This window comes from Lichenostomus cassidix, chromosome W (assembly GCF_008360975.1).
Source record: "Lichenostomus cassidix isolate B80296 chromosome W, HeHo_3.0, whole genome shotgun sequence".
NCBI lineage: Eukaryota > Metazoa > Chordata > Aves > Passeriformes > Meliphagidae > Lichenostomus > Lichenostomus cassidix.
In genome coordinates this window covers 6,488,130-6,508,406 of record NC_139510.1, presented here as the reverse complement: position 1 = coordinate 6,508,406, position 20,277 = coordinate 6,488,130, and the positions used below count along the sequence as shown (strand labels likewise).

Sequence of the window (20,277 nt, the reverse complement as noted above, 5' to 3'; positions counted from 1 at the left end):
GGAGGGACCGTATGTCGTGTTGATTTCTACAGAATCATCGGTCCGGACAGCGGAGAGAGGCTGGACCCACGCTAGCCAAGTGAAGAAGTTCAACAGAGACCCCACCTGGAGAGTGGTGGAACAACCACAGGACTTAAAAATTAGGCTTAAGAAATCCTAGCCTGCCTATGCATGAAATCCTATAACTGTATACTTGAGAAACCATGATTTATTGCTTGGAGAATATGTTAATAATTATATTGTTAAGTGCAACATCCATAATTGTAATTGCTACCCTTTTGCTTGCTTTATATGTAAGGTGTGCCAGGAACGATAGTGGGCCCATTGCAAGGGGGGGGAACCTCCTAAGGGAATTTGCCAAATGTGTTAGTGATGGGACATATATGCATTTGGGATACACCAAGAACTGTATTATTACCACTCAAATGAACCCGCACCAATAGTGGCAAACATCACTGGCGGGGAGTGCAGAAAAGCCCTGGTCTATCTGCCTTGTGGTGACCTCATGGTTAAACATGTCAACCGGGACAGCTACAAGAAAAGATCCTTTGTCCCTGAGACCCCTGAAAAAAAAAAAAATCCTTGCTGCCGAGAAGAATTCCATCCCCGTGACTCGCTGCAACCGAGCCGACGGGCGAGGCAGAGGGATATATACAGCCAGTGGGGTGAACATAGCTGGGACTATGAAAAGATCTGGTATGAGCTGCCCCAAATCGAGAAAGAACCCGAAACAGGCACCACTGTATAAGGCTAAAAAGGGGACCAAGGCAGGGTCTAAACAAACTAAAAGAATTCAAAAAGCACTGGGACCTCCATCTTCCTACCACACCTATATCTTGCTTTTAAGCCTAACATTTACATGTACTACCTCTGATGTGCACCCTCACCAACCTTTTCGCTGGACGTTAAGACAATGGGACAGCCAAACCCTAATCCAAACCCGACTCGGACCGGGGCAAATCAGTTTTAATGCATCCCTTTGTGCTTTAGCTCCTATAGAACCTTGTATGCTTGAAGGTAAAGGTTGGTATTTTTGCCCTAGTGCAAACCCCGGAAAGGGATATTGCAACCACCCAAATTCTTATTACTGTGCTTATTGGGGATGCGAAACCATAGCTTACCCCTGGCTCCCAGACGGAGACAAGCATATTAAAGTTGGGTGGGGACCTTACGGTTGTAATCCACCTGACTATAGTAGCCAGATTGGAAGGAGGGGAGCAGGGCCCAAAGTAACCTGTAAATGGTTATACATAAATATAACACAACCCCAAGATCCTACGTGGCTACTAGGCAAGACCTGGGGTATAAGGTACTGGGAATCAGGAACCGACAGAGGTGGTCTTATCTATATAAAAAAGGAACCTCTCCCCAATGACCCCGAGCCAGTGGGACCAAACCGGGTCATAATAGACATGATAAATACTGAAGCAGATGGATTAGGCATAGACCATGAGGAAAGTACCACCATATCCAAAACTGAAATACCCCCAACCCCCTCGGGAGAAATAACTGATGAATTATGGAGACTTATGGTAGCCAGCTATAAGGTCCTAAACAAAACACACCCAGAATTAACAGACCACTGCTGGCTATGCTATAACGCCAGACCACCCTTCTATGAAGCTATGGGGACAATTGAAAAAGCTAGAAGGGTAAATGGGAGCAATCCTGCTCAATGTCTGTGGAAATCTGGCAAAAGAACAAAATCTGGTATCACATTGGCACAGGTATCAGGAGAAGGAAGGTGCATAGGAAAAATCCCATCTTCTAAAATGCACCTATGTAAAGTAACAATGCAAGCCCAAAAACCAAAAGAGCCTGCAGATTGGCTAATACCAGCTAAAAATGCTAAATGGGTACGTGCAAGTGTAGGGGTAACTCCCTGTATTCCCTTAAAGGAGTTTAATCAATCAGACTATTGCATACAAGTAGTAATAGTGCCAAGAATCACCTACCACCCAGGTGATTACATATATGACCACAATTCGGTCCCAAGGCACCACCTTGTAAAAAGAGAGCCTATTACAGCTATAACTATCGCAACCCTATTAGCATTAGGCACAGCAGGAGCAGGCACAGGTATAGCCTCCCTTGTAAAACAAGACACAGAATTTGCCAATTTGCGAGAAACCGTAGATGAAGATATAGCCAAAATTGAAAGTTCTATTAGTGCCTTAGAAACATCATTGAGGTCCCTATCTGAAATGGTGCTCCAAAATAGGAGAGGATTAGAGCTCCTACTAGCCCAAGAAGGAGGACTGTGCGTTGCCCTAAAAGAAGAATGTTGTGTTTATGCAGACCATACAGGAGTTGTTAGAGCTGAGCTCCGGAAAGAACTGGATAAGCGAAAAAGAGAGAGAGAGAGTCGACAGAGCTGGTATGAAAGCTGGTTCAATACCTCCCCATGGCTAACGACTCTACTCTCCACACTAGCAGGGCCCCTAGTAGTAATTGTACTAACTCTGACTTTCGGACCATGTATTTTTAACAGGCTGATAGCTATAGTTAAAGGAAGACTGGAAGTAGTGCATTTAATGTTAGAGCAAAATATGAAAGCATACCTGAACAACAAGAGAGTGAGATGGAAGAAGAGTTCATCTTAAGCCGTGAAGCATTAAGGCGATTCTGCGAACAAAATGGAGATACAGAGAGGGGGGACTTGTGATAAGAATTCGCAAGAATCGCAAGAGAGAGGAAAAGGGGCCCCAACACATCCTGTTAAGGCATCCTGTTTGCCCACAGAACCGAATAGAAAGGGGAGGGAGACCCCCACCCTGCACATCCTGTATCCTGTATTTGTTGGGAGTGGGCTGTTATAGAATCATTGCTTGGGGAGGGGGGGGGACGACACTGCGAACGTACAAGAACTTGTTTCCCACGACCACCGAAGGGCAGAATAAGATCATCTAACAACACCATGACGCAAAGGGCTGCACCGACTCCGGAAGATATACGTGGTCAGAAAATATAGAGACTGCATAAAAAGGAAGGGCTCGGACTATTTTGGTGCAGTTATCTGCCCAGCGCTGCCTCGCTGATACCCGCTTGCTCTAAATAAATCAAATTATACTTAATTGGACATTGTCTCTGATTGATTATTGAGACCTAATTTATAACAAGATATAGCTTCAGTGAAAAGAGGCTCTGATCTAAGTAATTTGATCAGCTCTACCAAAAAAACCCCCATGGATACTAAGAATTCATTAAACTTTTCCTTTGGCTTTATAATCTTTGAACATTCCTTTTACATCTATCAGTGCTGTAAATGTATTTGCATGCTTCTGCTTCTAACATGTTTGAAAAAGCATCTTGCCATTAGCATGTCAATGCATTATAGCTACTTACCTTCTACAGGCAGGGGAAAATATGCACTAAACATAACTGTACTGTCTGCATTACACTGCTGGAAAGAACTGAGATATCTTTGAAAGATACACCAAATTTAAGTAATTAAGAAAGTCAAATAAACTTTAGTTTTCAGTAAGAGGCATGTGAAATAGCTAACGAGCTTTTTGGTGCTTTAGTTCAACCAGTTGCTTGGACTAGAAGAGGTGGCCTCCCTTTTATAAGGCAAAATATGTCACTTAAATTACACTTCTCTTTCCTAAGGAAAAAGAAACAAACCCAAAACCAACCTCAACCAAAAAAAAAAAAAAAAAAAAGCCACAAGCAAACAGACAAAACCCCGAAAACCCCCCAAACCACCACACAGTCAAAACCAACTACTTAAAACGTCATCTGTATTTTTTTTAAACCATTATCTTCCCAATTAGTTGGTCTGCATTTGTGGTTGCATCAAATACTGAAACAATGCCATTTGGGGTATTCTGACCTGGCATAGCACACAGAGACAAAAAAAAAACCAACCAATAAACCCCCTCATATCTTAGTAACCAATCATTATAGTACAATAATGTCTTCCCTGAATTATTGTTGCTTTGTAATCCCAGTTTATCGCCAACTCAAAAAAAGTCAAAATCTAAGCATAAAGGCTAGCCTACCAATACATATCTTGAGAAATTTTACTTGCTAAAACAGCAACAGTACACCATATTAACTACAAAATAGTCAAGACTCTTAAGCTATGAAGTCAGAGTGTTCAGCTTTTGGAAAACAAGCTAACTGGCACTTCACTCTGTCAAGACATAAATGGATTAGGAAGAACAGGGGGAAGTATATAATTAAGTCTTACAGACAGGCTAAGATACCTGATACCCAGATGAAGGGAAGATTGTACAGGATTTCAGTTTCTTTTATTTTAGCCTTTTTTCCTTCACAAACCTAGCATCTGTAGATCGGCTCAAACATCACTGATGCAGATGCTTATAAACACGCTTCAGCATATTTAAATGAAGTTTTGTGATAAACCAGGATGAGTAAAAACAAATACTTGAACAGAGGCTCAAGATCGAAGAATAAGCATAATTGACTGACACTCAAACACTGTCATATTCTGACGTACAATGAAGCTGAAATAATGTGCTTTTGGATACTAGGACAGCATTTTGCACTGAGCTGATTTATTTTTCACAAAAAATTGTCATCTTTCATACTGATAACACTCAATGCTTCTCATTTAAGGAAAGCACATCCAACCCTAACATTGGACTTATTTAAAATGGGGGAGAGAAAAAGAGGCAACATTAAAATACTTATTTTTAACAAGAATGGACTTATTAAACATCTATGAAGTTTCTTCCAATAAAGTTATATGGAATATTTTCATCTTTTATTAACTTTTCTCCATGTCCAAATAAAGGATGAAAAAATGATGCTGCCAAACACAGCACAAGCAATCTTAATGTCTAACTAAACTGTTCGAATTAAATATGTATCAATTCTGAATTATAGTAAGAAACTTAAGACTCTACAGTTCTGTACAATGCGTGACAATCACACAGGTTCTACATACCCCAGATTATTTCACAGTAAAAATATCTGCAAGTATCTGCACTTAAAAGGTGCATAAAGTTTACATTCTTCAATGTAGAATTTGAAAGCAACTCAGGAAAATGGGAGATACCTAATGTAATAAATAGCAAGCAGAAGTGTGACTTCATTTTCTGCAGCAAGCCCAGAAGACAGTAGCAGCAGCTCATTTGCTAAGCAACACAGATTAAGCTGTTTTTTCCAATGGCTCCCCCTATTAGTACAGAGTTCAGCTCAAGGTCTCTGTCCTCATTTCCATAACCATCAATGGGACTAGACCTAGTCACCAGCAGACTAGCTTTCCTTTTTTCTAATGATGATGTTCTGAAATAGGTATAATACCAAATGGAGAACAAAGCCTGTCAGTAAAAATGGCATTTCCCAAAGTAGGTATATTTTTTTTTAAATACAAAGGAACAAAAAATATCTATTATGAAGAACATTTTTTGTAGGATAGAATAAAAATGTACAACTGACAGTCTCTGCTATGTAAATCCAGCAATTCAAATACAATTTCTTGAATGAACTGCTGTAATTTCAACTCTAGTATGTGACCTGAGAGATTTAAATACACAACAAAGGAAACAGAGTTAATTAGGGAAATTTATCAACCAGCCAAGTATATCTCACTTGAGCTATCATTACAGTTTATTGAGAAAAATTTTTCCTTATATGCTTCAGTCTAAAAAGAAAAATTCAAACCATTAAAATACTACATAGGCACAATGATATAACAAATAATATTAGTATGCATATCTTGCACACTAGATAACAGAGGCATAACATCTATGTTAAGACAGAATACACAGGCTACCTGTTGATATACGAGTTCAACAAGTTCTTGCAAAGTTTCATCTGCAGTGACCCAGCCATTCACTGTTTCGGCAAACTGCTCTATTTCAGTTTCAAAACAACCTGGTTGCTCGGCGAGGTGATTTAGAAAGTCTTGTACATATTCTGCCAAAGTCAGATAGCCATCATATCCATCTTCAAAGGAAGAATCCTATAGCAGTGAAAGAATATACCAGCTATTTAAGAGGAACCTTAAAGTTGTCACACTTACTATCTCCAGAAGTAACCATATAGCCCTTAGTCTTGAGTAACGCCTGATGCTCTGCATATTTGATAGTGATCTTTATTACATGTTTCACTTAAACATTTTTAGCAAATATAGACCTCTGCATCAAAAAACTCTAGTAGTCAAGAACTAGGCAACATGTTTTTATAGAGATTAAGGTCTCCCAGCAAAACACATCAAAAGACAGATTAAAAAGAAATTAATTTGCCAAATTGACTGTAAGATTAACTAACAAACTAGCAAGTATACCTGCTAAGAATAAAATTACCAAACTGAGGCTCAACACCCTTTCCTGATGCACACACAAACTGTGCTACAGCTATATGAACTGTAGAAGAAAAAATAATTGAAAATTGGAAACAAAATATTTTGAGCTTATCTAGAGTGCAAAAGTGCTCCAAAATATGCAGGAGGGGGAGAAATTACAGAAATACAATAGAGTGCAATGTTCCCATGAGTAAAATATAGCCAGGAAATAATGCATATTTTATCAATGTTTATGGCCCTGCTGATGGAACAGAAAGCCGCTCTATTGGGTTTGTGTGGCCAGGTTTTGGTAGCGGGGGGAGCTGCAGGGGTAGCTTCTGTGAGAAGCTGCTGGAAGCTTCCTCTATGTCCAGCAGAGCCAATGCCAGCTAGCTCCAGGATGGACCCACTGACATAACGACAAGAGGGAACTCACGGCAGTCTCAATATGAGATATAGAGTAAGCTCCATTTTATTTCACCAAACGAGAGACTCACATACTGTTACCGATGTTACCAATTATAGTTACACACGTATTCGCAGTTTGTTCTCACATAATCAGGGTCCTCTCCTGCATTCTTTGGTAATCACAAATTCACTCCCGTACATTCTTTACACAGCTGCATCTTCTTGAAATCTTCTCACAGAACATTCTCAGGGAAACAAGCCACTGTAGCTTGTTAGGATTTTAATTAAGGCCTGAGTATGCTGAGGCCCTGCTCAGGTGTGTTCAGTTAGCATAAGTTTTGCTGGAAAATTGCGTTTTCCAACAGTTCCCCTGTTTCGCTTGTGAGAACAGACGTTGTCTGTTATCAGATTAATTTGCTTTGCTATAAGTAATTCTTATTATTAGAATTGTTATAAATTTACTTAAGGAAATTTCACTAGTTACTTAGATATGTTGCCATGGTCTAGGAACTGTCATTGCTGAAAACATTCACTTCACAGGTAAAGCTTGGAGAACCCTTTCTGGACAAGGACTCCAAGTTTACTTGGAAGAAGGTTTAGCTTTTATGAACTCAATTTGGCAAATGAAAATTACTTGATCACATTTTGGTGCAGAACACTTGGGACTCATGGCATGTTTCCCAGCTAGTTAGGACCAAGGCTTGGCCAGAGCCTAGGTGCTAAGTAGGAGGGTTTTCTTGGAACATCAAGCTTTGATTAATATCAATAAGGAGAGTGTTTTAACGTGTTACTATTTTTGCAGATAACTATATAAGGTGAGATGAAATATTTGAAAACAGTGGACATTATCATTTAGCTTTAACTAAGGAAGATAAAACTGCAAGGCTTTTGTGAATAATAATATAAACTAACAAATTTAAAACTTAAAATCAATGTCACTGAAAATGAATAAGGCTTAATCTTAATAAATTTGATTTTAAACTAACAAATAGGACTTAACTATAATGGAATTTAACACTGATATCACTTTAACAACTTAACTCTAACAAAATTTAAAACTTAACAGAATTTAAAATTAACATCACTTAATATTACTTAACAGAATTTTAACTTTAACAGAATTTACAACTTAATAGAATTTAAATTCACTATTACAGAATCTATACTTAACCAAAGGTACTTAACAGGTAGTTTAAACTATTCAGTATAACTTCACTCACAGGTTTTCATTCACACATCCAAACTCTCAAGAAATCAAAATCACACTCTCAGCAGTCACAGGTTTCATCTACACATTAAAGCACTCAACACTTTCAGCAGTTACAGGGTTCATCTACACATTAAAGCATTCGAAAAGCAAACAACACTCTCAGTAGGCCTACAATATTCACACATACACACAAACACCATCTTAAGCAATGCTTTAGCAAAATTCAACTCTCGTTCAAGGCTTTTAATATTCAAGGTGTTATTTTTTATCAGGATAATATCTTGTTACAATGCTTCTTTATTAGTAAAACGCTGGAAATAGGTTTTGGTCTCGGTGTCAGTGCAGCCGGGCTGAAGGAAGAGCCGATCTGCTCCATCTGCTTGGACATTTTCAGGGAGTTTCGGTTGCTGAGCTGCAGCAGGTGGTGAAGGTTTGCCAGGACAAGTGCTTATGGAAGAAGCCAAGCTCAGAGACATTTTCCTGAAACTCTGGAAAAGCTGAAAAGTCACAAAGCTGCACCGGATCAGCCATAGCAAGGCTGTGCTGCTGGTCAACACGTGGCAATGGGTGTTTCACCCGGCAAAGCGAATAATTAGGGGTTTTGGGGAGAATGCCGCTCCGATTCAGGTATCAGACTGTTGTTTTTGCTGGCAACGCTGTTGGTTAGTTCTGGTTCGCTGCTGAAGCTGTCAATCATTTCCTCATCCTTGGGGAGGAGCAGAGTTTAGAGTCTCACCATAGACATCACCGTTGGGGCAGTGAAGGAGGTGTGGATGGCTCGCGGCTCCGCCTACCGGGGCACCCTCTGCGACCTCTGCTCTCGTCATTTGACCAGAAACCACGGTTGGAGCAACTTCCGCCACAGGTCTGTCTTGGTGGCATTCAGGCGCCGCGCGATGAAGGATAGGGGCCGCCGCTGCCGTGCGGCCACTGGTCGCTTTCTGTTTGTTTTTTCCATTTCTACAAGCTTCTGTGCTGTGAGTATCTCTATTGCAGTGGGAACACCAAACTTTTTCATTACAGTTCTTTCATATGTGTTTTTCACTGCCACATCGATAACACCGGGATGATTTCTGGCTACTCTGGCTTTTTACCCACGATATTTGAGCTCTCTCTAACATCGTATTCAGTTGTTCTGGTAAAAATTCAACAGTGACTCTCTCAAACAAAGCAGCTAAGATGTTTTTCGTTGTAAAGTTGCTAAGCTCTATGATACATTGAGACAGGAATAGGTTTTTCATCCAATCGAGTAACTTTGTATTCTCAGCTGCTAGCAGCGGCGTGGAGCGCCCTCCCCTTGGTAGCGCTGGGAGCGAGGGAGAGCTACTATTCTCCCCCCCCTCTAGCGAGGGGGGCTACCCCGGCTGCGCCGCAGCTGCTGAAGTCTTTTGCATGTTAAAAGCAGCACAGTAACTCACAGGTTTTTCTCTGCTCCGTGCGGCTGTTATCTCTTGTGCCGTGAGCCACGCAAGGTCCTGCTCTGTGGCATGCTTTTGTAAGCAGGCTACGACTTTACTCCATGGTTTACCAAGCTTTCTTGCAATTTTATCACACTCCAAAAGTAAAGTAGCTCCATAATTCAACCACTCTCCTACATCGAATACTGTAATAGGATTTGTAAAAAATCCATAGGCTTGTCCCACTGCCATTAAGCCAGCTAAGTGCGATAGGCTGCCTTTACTGAGTCCGTGCTTTTCTAAAAAGCATAACAATAAAAATTGGGCTACCTCCGTCTCCATTCCGTACCAGCTGGGTTTAAAGTTACGCAGTCACCGCCGTGATTATTCCGCAGTCGCTATGATCAGTGCAGCTTTTCCGAGGTTTATTAGCCCATCCGGAAGCGGGTCTTTTTCGGCCCAGGCCCTCTTAGCCCCCCGGCGCTGCCCCCGGGGCCTCTCCGGTCTCGTCGCTCTCTGGGCAGGGTCATAAAACTCTGCTGCCAGTGTCTGTGGTCGTCGGTTCTTGAAGCAGGGTCCTAAATCCTGCTATCTCCGTATCACGTCGGAGGTCACCATTTGACATAACGACGAGAGGGAACTCACGGCAGTCTCAATATGAGATATAGAGTAAGCTCCATTTTATTTCACCAAACGAGAGACTCACATACTGTTACCGATGTTACCAATTATAGTTACACACGTATTCGCAGTTTGTTCTCACATAATCAGGGTCCTCTCCTGCATTCTTTGGTAATCACAAATTCACTCCCGTACATTCTTTACACAGCTGCATCTTCTTGAAATCTTCTCACAGAACATTCTCAGGGAAACAAGCCACTGTAGCTTGTTAGGATTTTAATTAAGGCCTGAGTATGCTGAGGCCCTGCTCAGGTGTGTTCAGTTAGCATAAGTTTTGCTGGAAAACTGCGTTTTCCAACAACCCACCACTGGCCAAGGCTGAGTCAATCAGAGATGGCAGTGATGCCTCAGGGATAACATAGCTAAGAAGAAAAAAAGTTATTGTGCAAATGTAATTGGGGCCAGAGGAGAGTGGGGTGAGAATATGTGAGAGGAACAACTCTGCAGACACCAAGGTCAGTGCAGAAGGAGGGGCAGAAGGTGCTCCAGGCACTGGAGCTGAGATTCCCCTGCAGCCTGTGGCGAAGACTATGGTGAGGCAACTGTGCCCCTGCAGCCCAGGGAGGGCCACAGGGATGCAGAGATCCACCTGCAGCTTGTGGAGGAGCCTGTGCCAGAGCAGGGGGATGCCTGAGAGGAGGCTGTGACCCTGTGAGATGCCAGTGCTGGAGCAGGATCCTGGCAGGAACCTGCAGACCCATGGAGAGAGGAGCCCAAACTGGAGCGGGTTTCCTGGTAGGACTTGTGATCCCATGGGGGACCCACACTGGAGCAGGCTGTGCCTGAAAGACTGACCCTGTGTAAGAGTGACCCACGGCAGAGCAGTTTGGGGAGAGCTGTTGCCTGTGGGATGGACTCACATTGGAGAAATTAATGGAGAACTGTCTCCCATGGGAGGGTCTCCATGCTGGAGCAAGGGAAGGACTCTGACTCCTCTCCCAGAGCAGTGGCAGGAACAATGGGTGATTAACTGACCATAACCTCCATTCCCATCTCCCTGTGCTGCTGGGGGGGAAGAAGGTAGAGCTGGGAAAAGGGGGGAAGGTGTTTTTAAGGTCTTACTTTACTTCTCATTATCCTGCTCTGAATTTTGTTAGTAATAAATTAAATTCATATCTCTAATTCAAGCCTGTTTTGCTCATGACAGTATTTGGTGAATGATCTCCTCCTGGTCCTTACCTCAACTCACGAACCTTTTGTTATATTTTCTCTCCCCTGTCCAGCTGCAGAGGGGAGGGAGAGAGAGGCTTTGTTGGATGCCTGGCATTCAACCAGGGGCAATCCACTAATTTTGTCCATTCTAAAATGAATGTATGTGACAGTCTCTAAAGTCAATACTGTCCTGGATAATTACAATGCTAGTATATGAGAGGAACAGCATAGGAAGCAACATACTTTTTGATGTAACTAGTAATAACACAGTACCAATAATTCACCTTTTCACACTGTAAAAAAGATTGTGAAAAGTATCTCATGAGATCTCAGAAGAGCAAGCAGGAACCTGAAGAGGGACTGCTAAAGAGCTGACATAATTAGTGATTCAAGACATAAGGGTAACATACAAGATATCTAAATTCTCAACTGATCTACTATTTAACGTGAAAAAGATTTAAATATATCTATTGTAATGAAAAATCAAGCTAAAAATAATAACCACTTTTTCTTTACTTAGGGGATGTAAATACACTGATAAGGTTTATAATTACATTCTCCATCTCCCCACCATCCCTCCCTTAATGAGAGAATATCCTTTACTTTCTGTCTTCAAAATGCCTCATTCTCTCCTCTACTGCAAAGCAGCATGGATCTGTGAAAGATAAAAGCTCTGGATACAAACTGTGGAGAAAGACAGATACACATTGCTGAAAATCAAGTATTGGCATTAATTTCACAACCTGTAAAGAATGTGTGGGGGAAAATTCAAATTTTCCAAAATTCTTTAAAGACCCATGTTGTAAGGGTATACAACTTAAGCTAATGAGGGATACATCAATATAACAGAAGAAAAACTACAAAGGTTTCATATGATGTTTAATTAAGTAGAATATTTGCCCAGTGAATAATACTGAAGACAAAGTTAATGTGGCCCAACAGAAATAGGGAAAAAAATATAGGTTTAAGGAAATGGTGGTAAATCATTATTACTCATAAGGATAAAGCCTTCAACAACCTGGTCCAAATTGATTTTGCTCTGAGTTGGGATTGGACCAAAGGAACTTCAAAGGTCCTCTCCAACCTAAATTATTCTATTATTCTAATAGTTTAGAGCTTATGAAGCCAAAGAATAAAAGCTAACAAGCTTCTAACTTGCTAAACATTCTATTTCTCCAAAGGAAATAAAATTTTACTAGGCAATTTCAAATAGCTCAGTAAAGGTTTTGTAGAACAAACTATTTTGGTCCACAGCACTATGACATTATTGTGCAACAACTGCAGCTTAGTTACATACAGCAAAACTAGTATCTCTTCAAACAACCTGTTTGAAAACTCTCCAGCCAAGTTGCGTGGGATGCAATTGCTGTAGCTAGTAAAAGAAGCTGCTCTTTCTGAAAGCCATCAGGTTGTTATGAGATCCTCATTTAGTAGAGAGGAAGGCATATTCCTCTCATCCTCACCTGATAAAAATTCACTCTTGGAAGAAACGTCCTTGTTCTGCAAGGGACTCCGATCCCATTTGGTATACTGGTGTCCTCATATTCATACTCCTCTTCCCATTTTGTAATTAAAAGGCTAACCACAGAGGCTAAACTCAGCACCACATTCATCTACCTATACTAATTATGCAACTTGCAAGGCAGTCTAGGTTTTAGTAACTATGCCAGGAAACAGAACAAATGGGAGAGAAAAAGATAATTCAAACTTTATTATACGTTGTATATTGCTAAATTAGGAACACTCAATACTTAAAAAACTAATTAGATTTAGTCCAGTAACTTCTAGACATAAACCACTCATGTTTCTCACTGGCAGATTTTAAGCTTTAACAAAGGAGATAGAACCATGTACTGTATCAACTAAGGGAAAGTAAAAGAAATTCTTCTTTATTTTTAAGCAGCAGTTGGCTAACAGGAGGCTATAAGTTTACACACTCATTACAAATTTACGATTCAAAGCCATGAAAATCAACTAGAAATGTTCCAACAATCTCAACGATTTCTCAGCCAAGACAACACTTCTAATCCTTCATGTTTAATAGCTGTCAGATGGAATCCTGGATTATTCACAACAAAAACAAGAGAGTCACTAACTTAAAGATAATAGATTTGCCTCTCTTCTACTAAGAATCAGTTCATGAGTTTATAACAATGAAAAGGCTAAGTAGGTACTGAAATTCCTCCAAGTTACATAAAGTAAAACCAGAAAGTCTATGGAAAAGATCCATGAGCCAAATTTGCTCTCTGGCTCTGTTTCAGTACATGTGCTAATTACCACTTTTCTATACCTGAAAAGTATTCACAACATTTCCACTTAGGAACTTAGTCACCAATAATTTATTATTGATTTGATTTCTTGAGACTTCTTAGGAACAAGTTTTGGGTTTTTATCTTCAGATTATACCTACTCAGCAAGTTTACAATAGTTATTGCAAAATTAGGTATAAAGACTGTTGCAGGTACAAACCTCATATGACATGAATAGGTGATTTAATTGGCACCTTAATGTTTGACTAAAAGTATATACCCCACTAGTGAGGCTGCTTAGCCTCCTTTTAGAAATTAGTTGATGAAAAAAAAAGGAGGTGGAGGGGAAATTCCACCTAAGATAATACAAATCTCACTCCTAAAACTATGAATTGAGAGCATTATGACCACCGGATAGAGTAACAGTCATATTATTCTCATATACCCATATCAGAGAACAAGTCTGACATTTCCTACTGGCAATCCAAACCTAAATCTAATCACCAATTCTACTGCAAATACCCACAACTTCTGATGGGATGGACAGCTGTATGTAAACAGAGAATCCCACAGAGATCTTTCCTCCCCAAAGTCCTGGTAAAGTTTTTCTGAAAAATCTAGTATGCCTTAGATGCTGTAGCCCTTAAGTATCTTCACAGGTAGATTATAATTTTGAGTATCAGAACTAACTGGAGATTAAAAGATCTAACAATCAAATGTTATATGGACACACATAGTAATTACAGTAATGTACAATCAAACAAGGAATCAACCAACACATTATTTCTAAAACAATAAATGTTTAATAAATAGCAAAAAACATGAGTTTTCAGATCTTAAAATTTCAGGGAACATTAGAAATGAAAGCTAAATATTACTTGTAAGTAAGAAAAACTGAAGTTTCTCAAAACTGCTTTGTTTTTAATTTTAAAACCCATGGTGAAAAATCTGTGTAATAGTAAAGTGTGCTAAATTCTTTATTTTATTGCAGGTGGACCCAGTTTATAAAATTAATTCATCCATTAAAGTAAAAAAAAACAAACAAAAAACCTCCAAAAAACAACAACAAAAGCTAACAAACAAAAAAATCCCCAAACCTGGTAATAGTGAAGGACTAACAAGTCTGAAACATCACTATTCTACCCCTAGTATACTCTGATTAGATTAGGGTTCCTACAACATACTTCCAAATAAATGTCCTAGGTTTTGCTACCATTTTAAGAGTTATTTTCATTAACAGATGAGTCACTTGTATTCATAACATATTCCTACAACATGCCTGTGTGTTTTTGCAAAACAGCTGAAAAGCAACATTGCTGGTCTCAAAACTTTGTAATTATACATATGCACACTCATGCCATCCCTAATGGCATTTTTTCTTTATTCATGGAAACCATGTAACATATACTGGGACAAAGTAGTACTTTTTCCTCCTAGATTATCCATTCACAGAAGCATGTTTGTACTGGCATTTGTCAATGGTTGTATATGACTATGGGCTTTTATTATTCAGGACGGTGATTTTATTCAGTAAGCTGGCAAAGCTGGTAAGATCCAGATAACATTGATTTTACTGGTGAGAAAAAAACCCTTCAAAGTTCCAAACCACCATGTTTAGCATTCAAATCAAGTATTTTTCCCTAAGTTATTCAAAATATATTTGTTTCAGTATAATTGTTTATTATCATTTGATTGTATTTGTAAAAGCAATAGTTCCCACCTACTCATACCAGTACCAGTTTATCTGCCTGCATAACAAAAAGATATTCCAAGAATTCACATAGATCTTCCCTAAAGTAGAATTACTGTAGCAACAATATGGAAGACAAGGAGAGTAGAAAATAAGAAGTAGCAACTTTTATTATGTGGTGAATGTACAATATGGATCAGAGATTACCCTTAGTCTGGCTGCAAATATATTTTATATTAGGTATGCTGCTAGGAATGAGCCCAAACCTACTTTTTTGCCCTCTGGTGATACAATACCCCTGAAGGAATTAAAAGATATATGATGGTACATAAAATTAGGCAGTCATGGCAAATCATACACATGGCACAGTAAATTTAGGAAAGGTAAAGTCTATGCTTAGAAAAGCTTAAGTTCAAGCTTTCTCCCACACTTGCTTAAAAAAACCATGCAATCTGAATAAAAGTGAAGCTAAGTTTTTAATGAAAATGCAGTGCAGATGTAACTATAACAGAGGTAGTTGTGAAAAAGACAGCTTATGCTGATGTTGGGTGTAATCAATAAGGAATGTAGTTATCTTCAGCAAACTTCAAGCAAAATACTAAAGTCTCTCACACAGTATAACATTCACTTATCACAACATTCTGACTGTGTCTCTGGAGGTTATCATCTGAATTTTTAAAATCTCTTCAGCAAATGCAGCATTCAAGTTATCTGATACACAAAAGCACAAGAAACATTGTTAAATTGAATATAAGTAAATTGGCATATACTGAGGAGACAAACACTCACTGCAAAGTTCTGGTTATATCCTGATGGATAAAACTCAGGTGCTTTAACAGACAACTTTGATGTTACCACAGGAGCCACAGCCACCTGAGATTCAGTCATTACCGGTCCAGAATCAGGAACTGAAACTTTTTCTTGTGATCCAGATGGAATTCTTGCCTGTTGCAGGTGTTCTGAAAAGTTTTTGATAAATGGTTTTTGTTAATAGTTTTTATTAGAAACCACTAAATTAGTATGTATTCATAGAGAGTACACACGCAGAATAAATCACTTTTTGGACTTTAAATATACTTTTACTTATACGATAAATATACTTTTCTCCAAGCTCAGGAGGGATGCATCCCAATAAAGAGGAAGTTAGGCAAAATTGCCAGAAAGACACCTGCATGGATGAACAAGGAGCTCCTGGACAAACTCAAACACAAAAAGGAAACCTACAGAAGGTAGAAGAAGGGACAGGTAGCCTGAGAGGAAAACAGATTGTCCAAGCAGCCAGGGATCAGATTAGGAGAGCCAAAGCCCTGAGGGAATTAAAGATGGCCAGGGACGTTAGTGGCAGGAAGAAAAGCTTCTATAGGTATATCCTACCTGACAAATTTGGTGGCCTTCTACGATGGGGTTACATCAGTGGTGGATGAGGGAAGAGCAGCTGGCATCATCTACCTGGACTTGTGCAAAGCATTTGACACTGTCCCAAACAAAATCCTTGTCTCTAAACTGCAGAGACATAGATTTGACAGATGGACCACTCAGTGCATAAAGAACTGGCTGTATGGTCACACTCAAAGAGTTGTGGTCAACGGCTCATTGTCCAAGTGGAGACCGGTGACAAGTGACCTTCCTCAGGGGTTGGTATTGGGACCAGCGCTGTTTAACATCTTTGTTGGCAACATGGACAGTGGGATCAAGGGCACCTTCAGCAAGTTCACTGGTGACATGGAGCTGTGTGGTGCAGTCAACACGCTGGAGGGAAGGGATGCCATCCAGAGGGACCTGGAGAGGCTTGAGAGATGGGCTTGTGGGAACCTCATGAAGGTCAACAAGGCCAAGTGCAAGGCCCTGCACCTGGGTTTGAGCAATCCCAAGCACAAGTACAAGCTGGGCAGAGAACGGGTTGAGAGTGGCCCTGGGGAGAAAGACTTGGGGGTGTTGGTTGACAAGTAGCTCAACATGAGCTGGTAATGAGCACTTGCAGCCCAGAAAGCCAACTGCAGCCTGGGCTGTATCAAAAAAGGCACGACGAGCAGGGTGAGGGAGGTGATTCTGCTTCTCTATGCTGCTCTTGTGAGACCCCACCTGGAGTACTGCATCCAGCTCTGGGGCCTCCAACACAACAAAGATGTGGACCTGCTGGAGGAAGTCCAGAGGAGGGCCATGAAGATGATCAGAGGGCAGGAGCACCTCTGTTCTGGAGATGGGTTGAGAGAGTTGGGATTGTTCAGTCTGGAGAATAGAAGGCTCTGGGGAGACTTTATGGTGGCCTTTTAGTACCTGGTGAGGGCCTACAAAAAAGCCAGAGGGGGAGCTTTTACAAGGTCATGGAGTGATAGGATAAGGGAGAATGACTTCAAACTGAAAGAGTAGGTTTAAATAGGATATTAGGAAGAAATTCTTCCCTGTGAGGGTGGTGAGGCCCTGGCACAGGTTGCCCAGAAAAGCTGTGGCTGCCCCATCCCTGGAAGTGTTCAAGGCCAGGTTGGATGGGGCTTGGAGCAACCTGATCTAGTGGAAGGTGTCCCGGCCCATGGCAAGGGGGTGGAACTAAATGGTTGTTAAGGTCCCTTCCAACCCAAACCATTCTATCATCCTATACTTCATATATATATATATATATATATATACACATACACATCTAATATGGATAAAGCTTTCACTTGAGCAAACTCTAGGTGCCTTTCTACATGACAGAAAGTGAACAAAATAGATGTTCATGTGAAGGTGACCAAAAAAGGGGGAAAGAGAGGGCTCTCCCTATGAAAACATGTTTTCTAAGAGCTAACCTGAGAAACTAGTAAATTTTCTTATGATATTCTTGCTGCTTTTGGGTTTTTCTCATAGATTTTATCTGTAAAGGCAAGACTTTAAAGGTCAACAAATGGAAGACATCACTATTTTTTGACATAATCCTTAAAGACACTTAACTATCATTTTTGTACACAAATTTAAAAAATAATCCAATGAAACTGTGTTTTTAACCACATTTTCCAAATCCACGTTTATAGATTAGCTCCTAAATTTATTGAAAATATAATCTGGATCTACCTGAAAAAGGTAACCAACAAATAATGCTTTATGTTACTGTTGGGTTGGGTTTATTTTTTTGTCAAACCCCTAGTCCAGAGTTAGAGAATTCTTCAGTAAGGGTGATTTAGGGTAAAATAGAAATTACTAATGTAAAAGAGCTAGAAGCTGGATAATAGTAATAATAATATTTTTAAACTGATTTAGAGAGCCAGAGATTGTATAATGATTTACTAAGATATGCCAGCTGCGATCCATTTATTAATTTCTTAATGAATTTGTGCCTACCTGGTATCGGGGAGGATGAAGAGAGGAGAGCCAAGTAATTGAGAGAAACCACCAAGTGTAACCGAGCATCCTGCCCTTGGACCCCAGGACCGGTACGAGTTGGTTCTCAGGCTTGGACTAGGACCAAGGACCAAGGGAGCATGCACAAGGGAACAGGGTGAACAGTTCATCGTGATGAAGAGGATGGAATCGGTCATAATTAATCATCGGGACCCTCGCCCACAATTAATTTGAAGACACTGCGCTTGCGCGAGCGTATTTAAATGAACTTTGAACTCATTATAATACAAAGCAGGGATAGGTAATGAATATGTATAGGGGCTTTGTCTAACTTTATGCATATGTAATCTGTAACCTAATATAAACTTAGTGAAGTGCCGCTGAGGGTGTGCATGTCTTTGGAGGGGCTACCCCCCATGCACCCCAGCTGGAATAAACACATACCTACTTCATAACTATCTGAGTTGTGGAGTCAATTCCGTGCTTCAAGGGGAAGATGAGAACATCTGCAGCCAGATGAACAAATGGCTAACACACATACATACAGATGTGTGGGCACAGAAAGGGAGGGAGGGAGGGAGGGACAGACAGAAACGTTGCAAGTAGGCTGCAACAGTACATCATACCTTTACTTGGGCACAGGTTCATAGCCCAGAAACATGACTGTTCATCTAAGGAAAAGTGCAGTTGCCAGGGCCCCTACGCAGCTCATCTCCATGCGGTGGCCTCTAAGCCCCTAGGTGCGTGGGATGGAAGAAAATACGTGTCCTCGTGGCTAGGCCGAAGGGAGGTGTGTGGGGGAAGCCCCTGGGCTCCACTCTCAGTGGGATGGCGATGGGAATGGGGGTAGGGGGTGCCGGAGCAGCAAGCGAAGCAGGAGCAGGGCACTGTGCACAAAGAAGGGGAGCACAGCGGACTTTAGGGGGCCTCTCCTCGATACCTACGGCACCGGGGGCCTCTGGAAGGGCAGGGAAGGGGCCGCTGCACGACGGCCAGTACCTGCGTTTCCGGTGCTCAGCGGCGCTGTCTTCGGAGGTCGCAACGGTTCCTGCTGCAGCAAGAGGCCGCCCGTTTTATGCTGCTTTTCGTCCGAGACTGAACCGTGGTAACCACTACCCCCAAGACAGGGCCCACCATCGCTCTCCGACGCGTCCGCGCCGCTGAGAGCAGCGCCTCCTCGACCCCGACCCCGGCCCCGGCGAGCATCTGGAGCTCGGTCGAAACTATCCGTCATACTCGGGTCGGGGTGGCTCAGGCGATCATGGGAAGGATCCAGCGACTCTGTCCCGCTTCGCCGCGGCCCGAGCACTTCACTTTCAGTTTCACCCCCACACACCGCCACGATGGTCGCGACCCAGGCTGGCTCACAGCGCCCCCTCGCGACATCTTAAGACCCGTCGCCATAGCAACCTCGGTTGCACCGAGGCCTAGCACCACCCGCCGCCGGGAGGAGGAGGAACACGGCCCGCTAGTCGGCCGCGACTCCGGCCTACCCGGCACCATTGTCGTCCGCAGGTGTGGGTCAGGCGTGGTGTTTGTGAGAGGTGTCCCCATCAGCTCGGCTGCTAGGGGTTAAAGGCTCTCTCCCAAATCGCGGGCTGTGTAGCCAACCTCACCTGTTCAGAACTGTGATAAATACATGTCATAATGTTGGCTTTTCGCAAATATTACAATGGATACTATGTGTATGATTTTAATTCTTTTCTTATAGAGGTAGCCTGGTTGTGAAAAATTGCTGTTGGGAAAAACGAGGTCCACTCTCCTGTTAGGATTAAAAAGGTTTAATAAAAGACAGTAGGGGACAGATAAAAGCAAAAGGTCAGCACTGGGTGCTTTGGCATTCAGCCATAAAAAGCACACCTGGTATGGACAGAGACACCCTTTACATACTCTTCAGCCTAAAGCCTATTCATAAACAGTTA

At 41.4% G+C, this 20,277-nt stretch overlaps 1 protein-coding gene and 3 long non-coding RNA genes across 4 annotated transcripts in view; 2 read left to right on the top strand and 2 right to left on the bottom strand.

Moving 5' to 3' along the window:
* LOC146425400 (uncharacterized) overlaps nucleotides 1-18,813 on the top strand; it is a 66,547-nt gene extending 47,734 nt beyond the window's left edge. Inside the window, exon 2 of the long non-coding RNA XR_014846479.1 lies at nucleotides 18,189-18,813. This is a non-coding gene — a long non-coding RNA (uncharacterized LOC146425400). The remainder of the gene's footprint in view (nucleotides 1-18,188) is intronic.
* The window catches only part of LOC146425397 (uncharacterized), a 244,001-nt gene that overhangs the window by 162,140 nt on the left and 61,584 nt on the right, over nucleotides 1-20,277 (bottom strand). The window lies entirely within an intron of this gene.
* Nucleotides 699-2,445, top strand: LOC146425401 (uncharacterized). The gene is made up of 2 exons (XM_085041447.1): nucleotides 699-1,532; nucleotides 2,434-2,445. The coding sequence occupies exons 1-2, from the start codon at nucleotides 699-701 to the stop codon at nucleotides 2,443-2,445; spliced, it is 846 nt and encodes a 281-aa protein (XP_084897573.1).
* On the bottom strand, nucleotides 5,625-19,704 carry LOC146425399 (uncharacterized). Its single transcript, XR_014846478.1, has 3 exons — nucleotides 19,355-19,704; nucleotides 15,830-15,999; nucleotides 5,625-5,932 (listed from the first exon to the last, which is right to left on the bottom strand). It is a non-coding gene; the product is annotated as an uncharacterized LOC146425399 (long non-coding RNA).

Excerpts from the sequence above, each read along its gene's own strand:
- LOC146425401 (XM_085041447.1), top strand. The coding sequence starts at position 699 with ATGAGCTGCCCCAAATCGAGAAAGAACCCGAAACAGGCACCACTGTAT.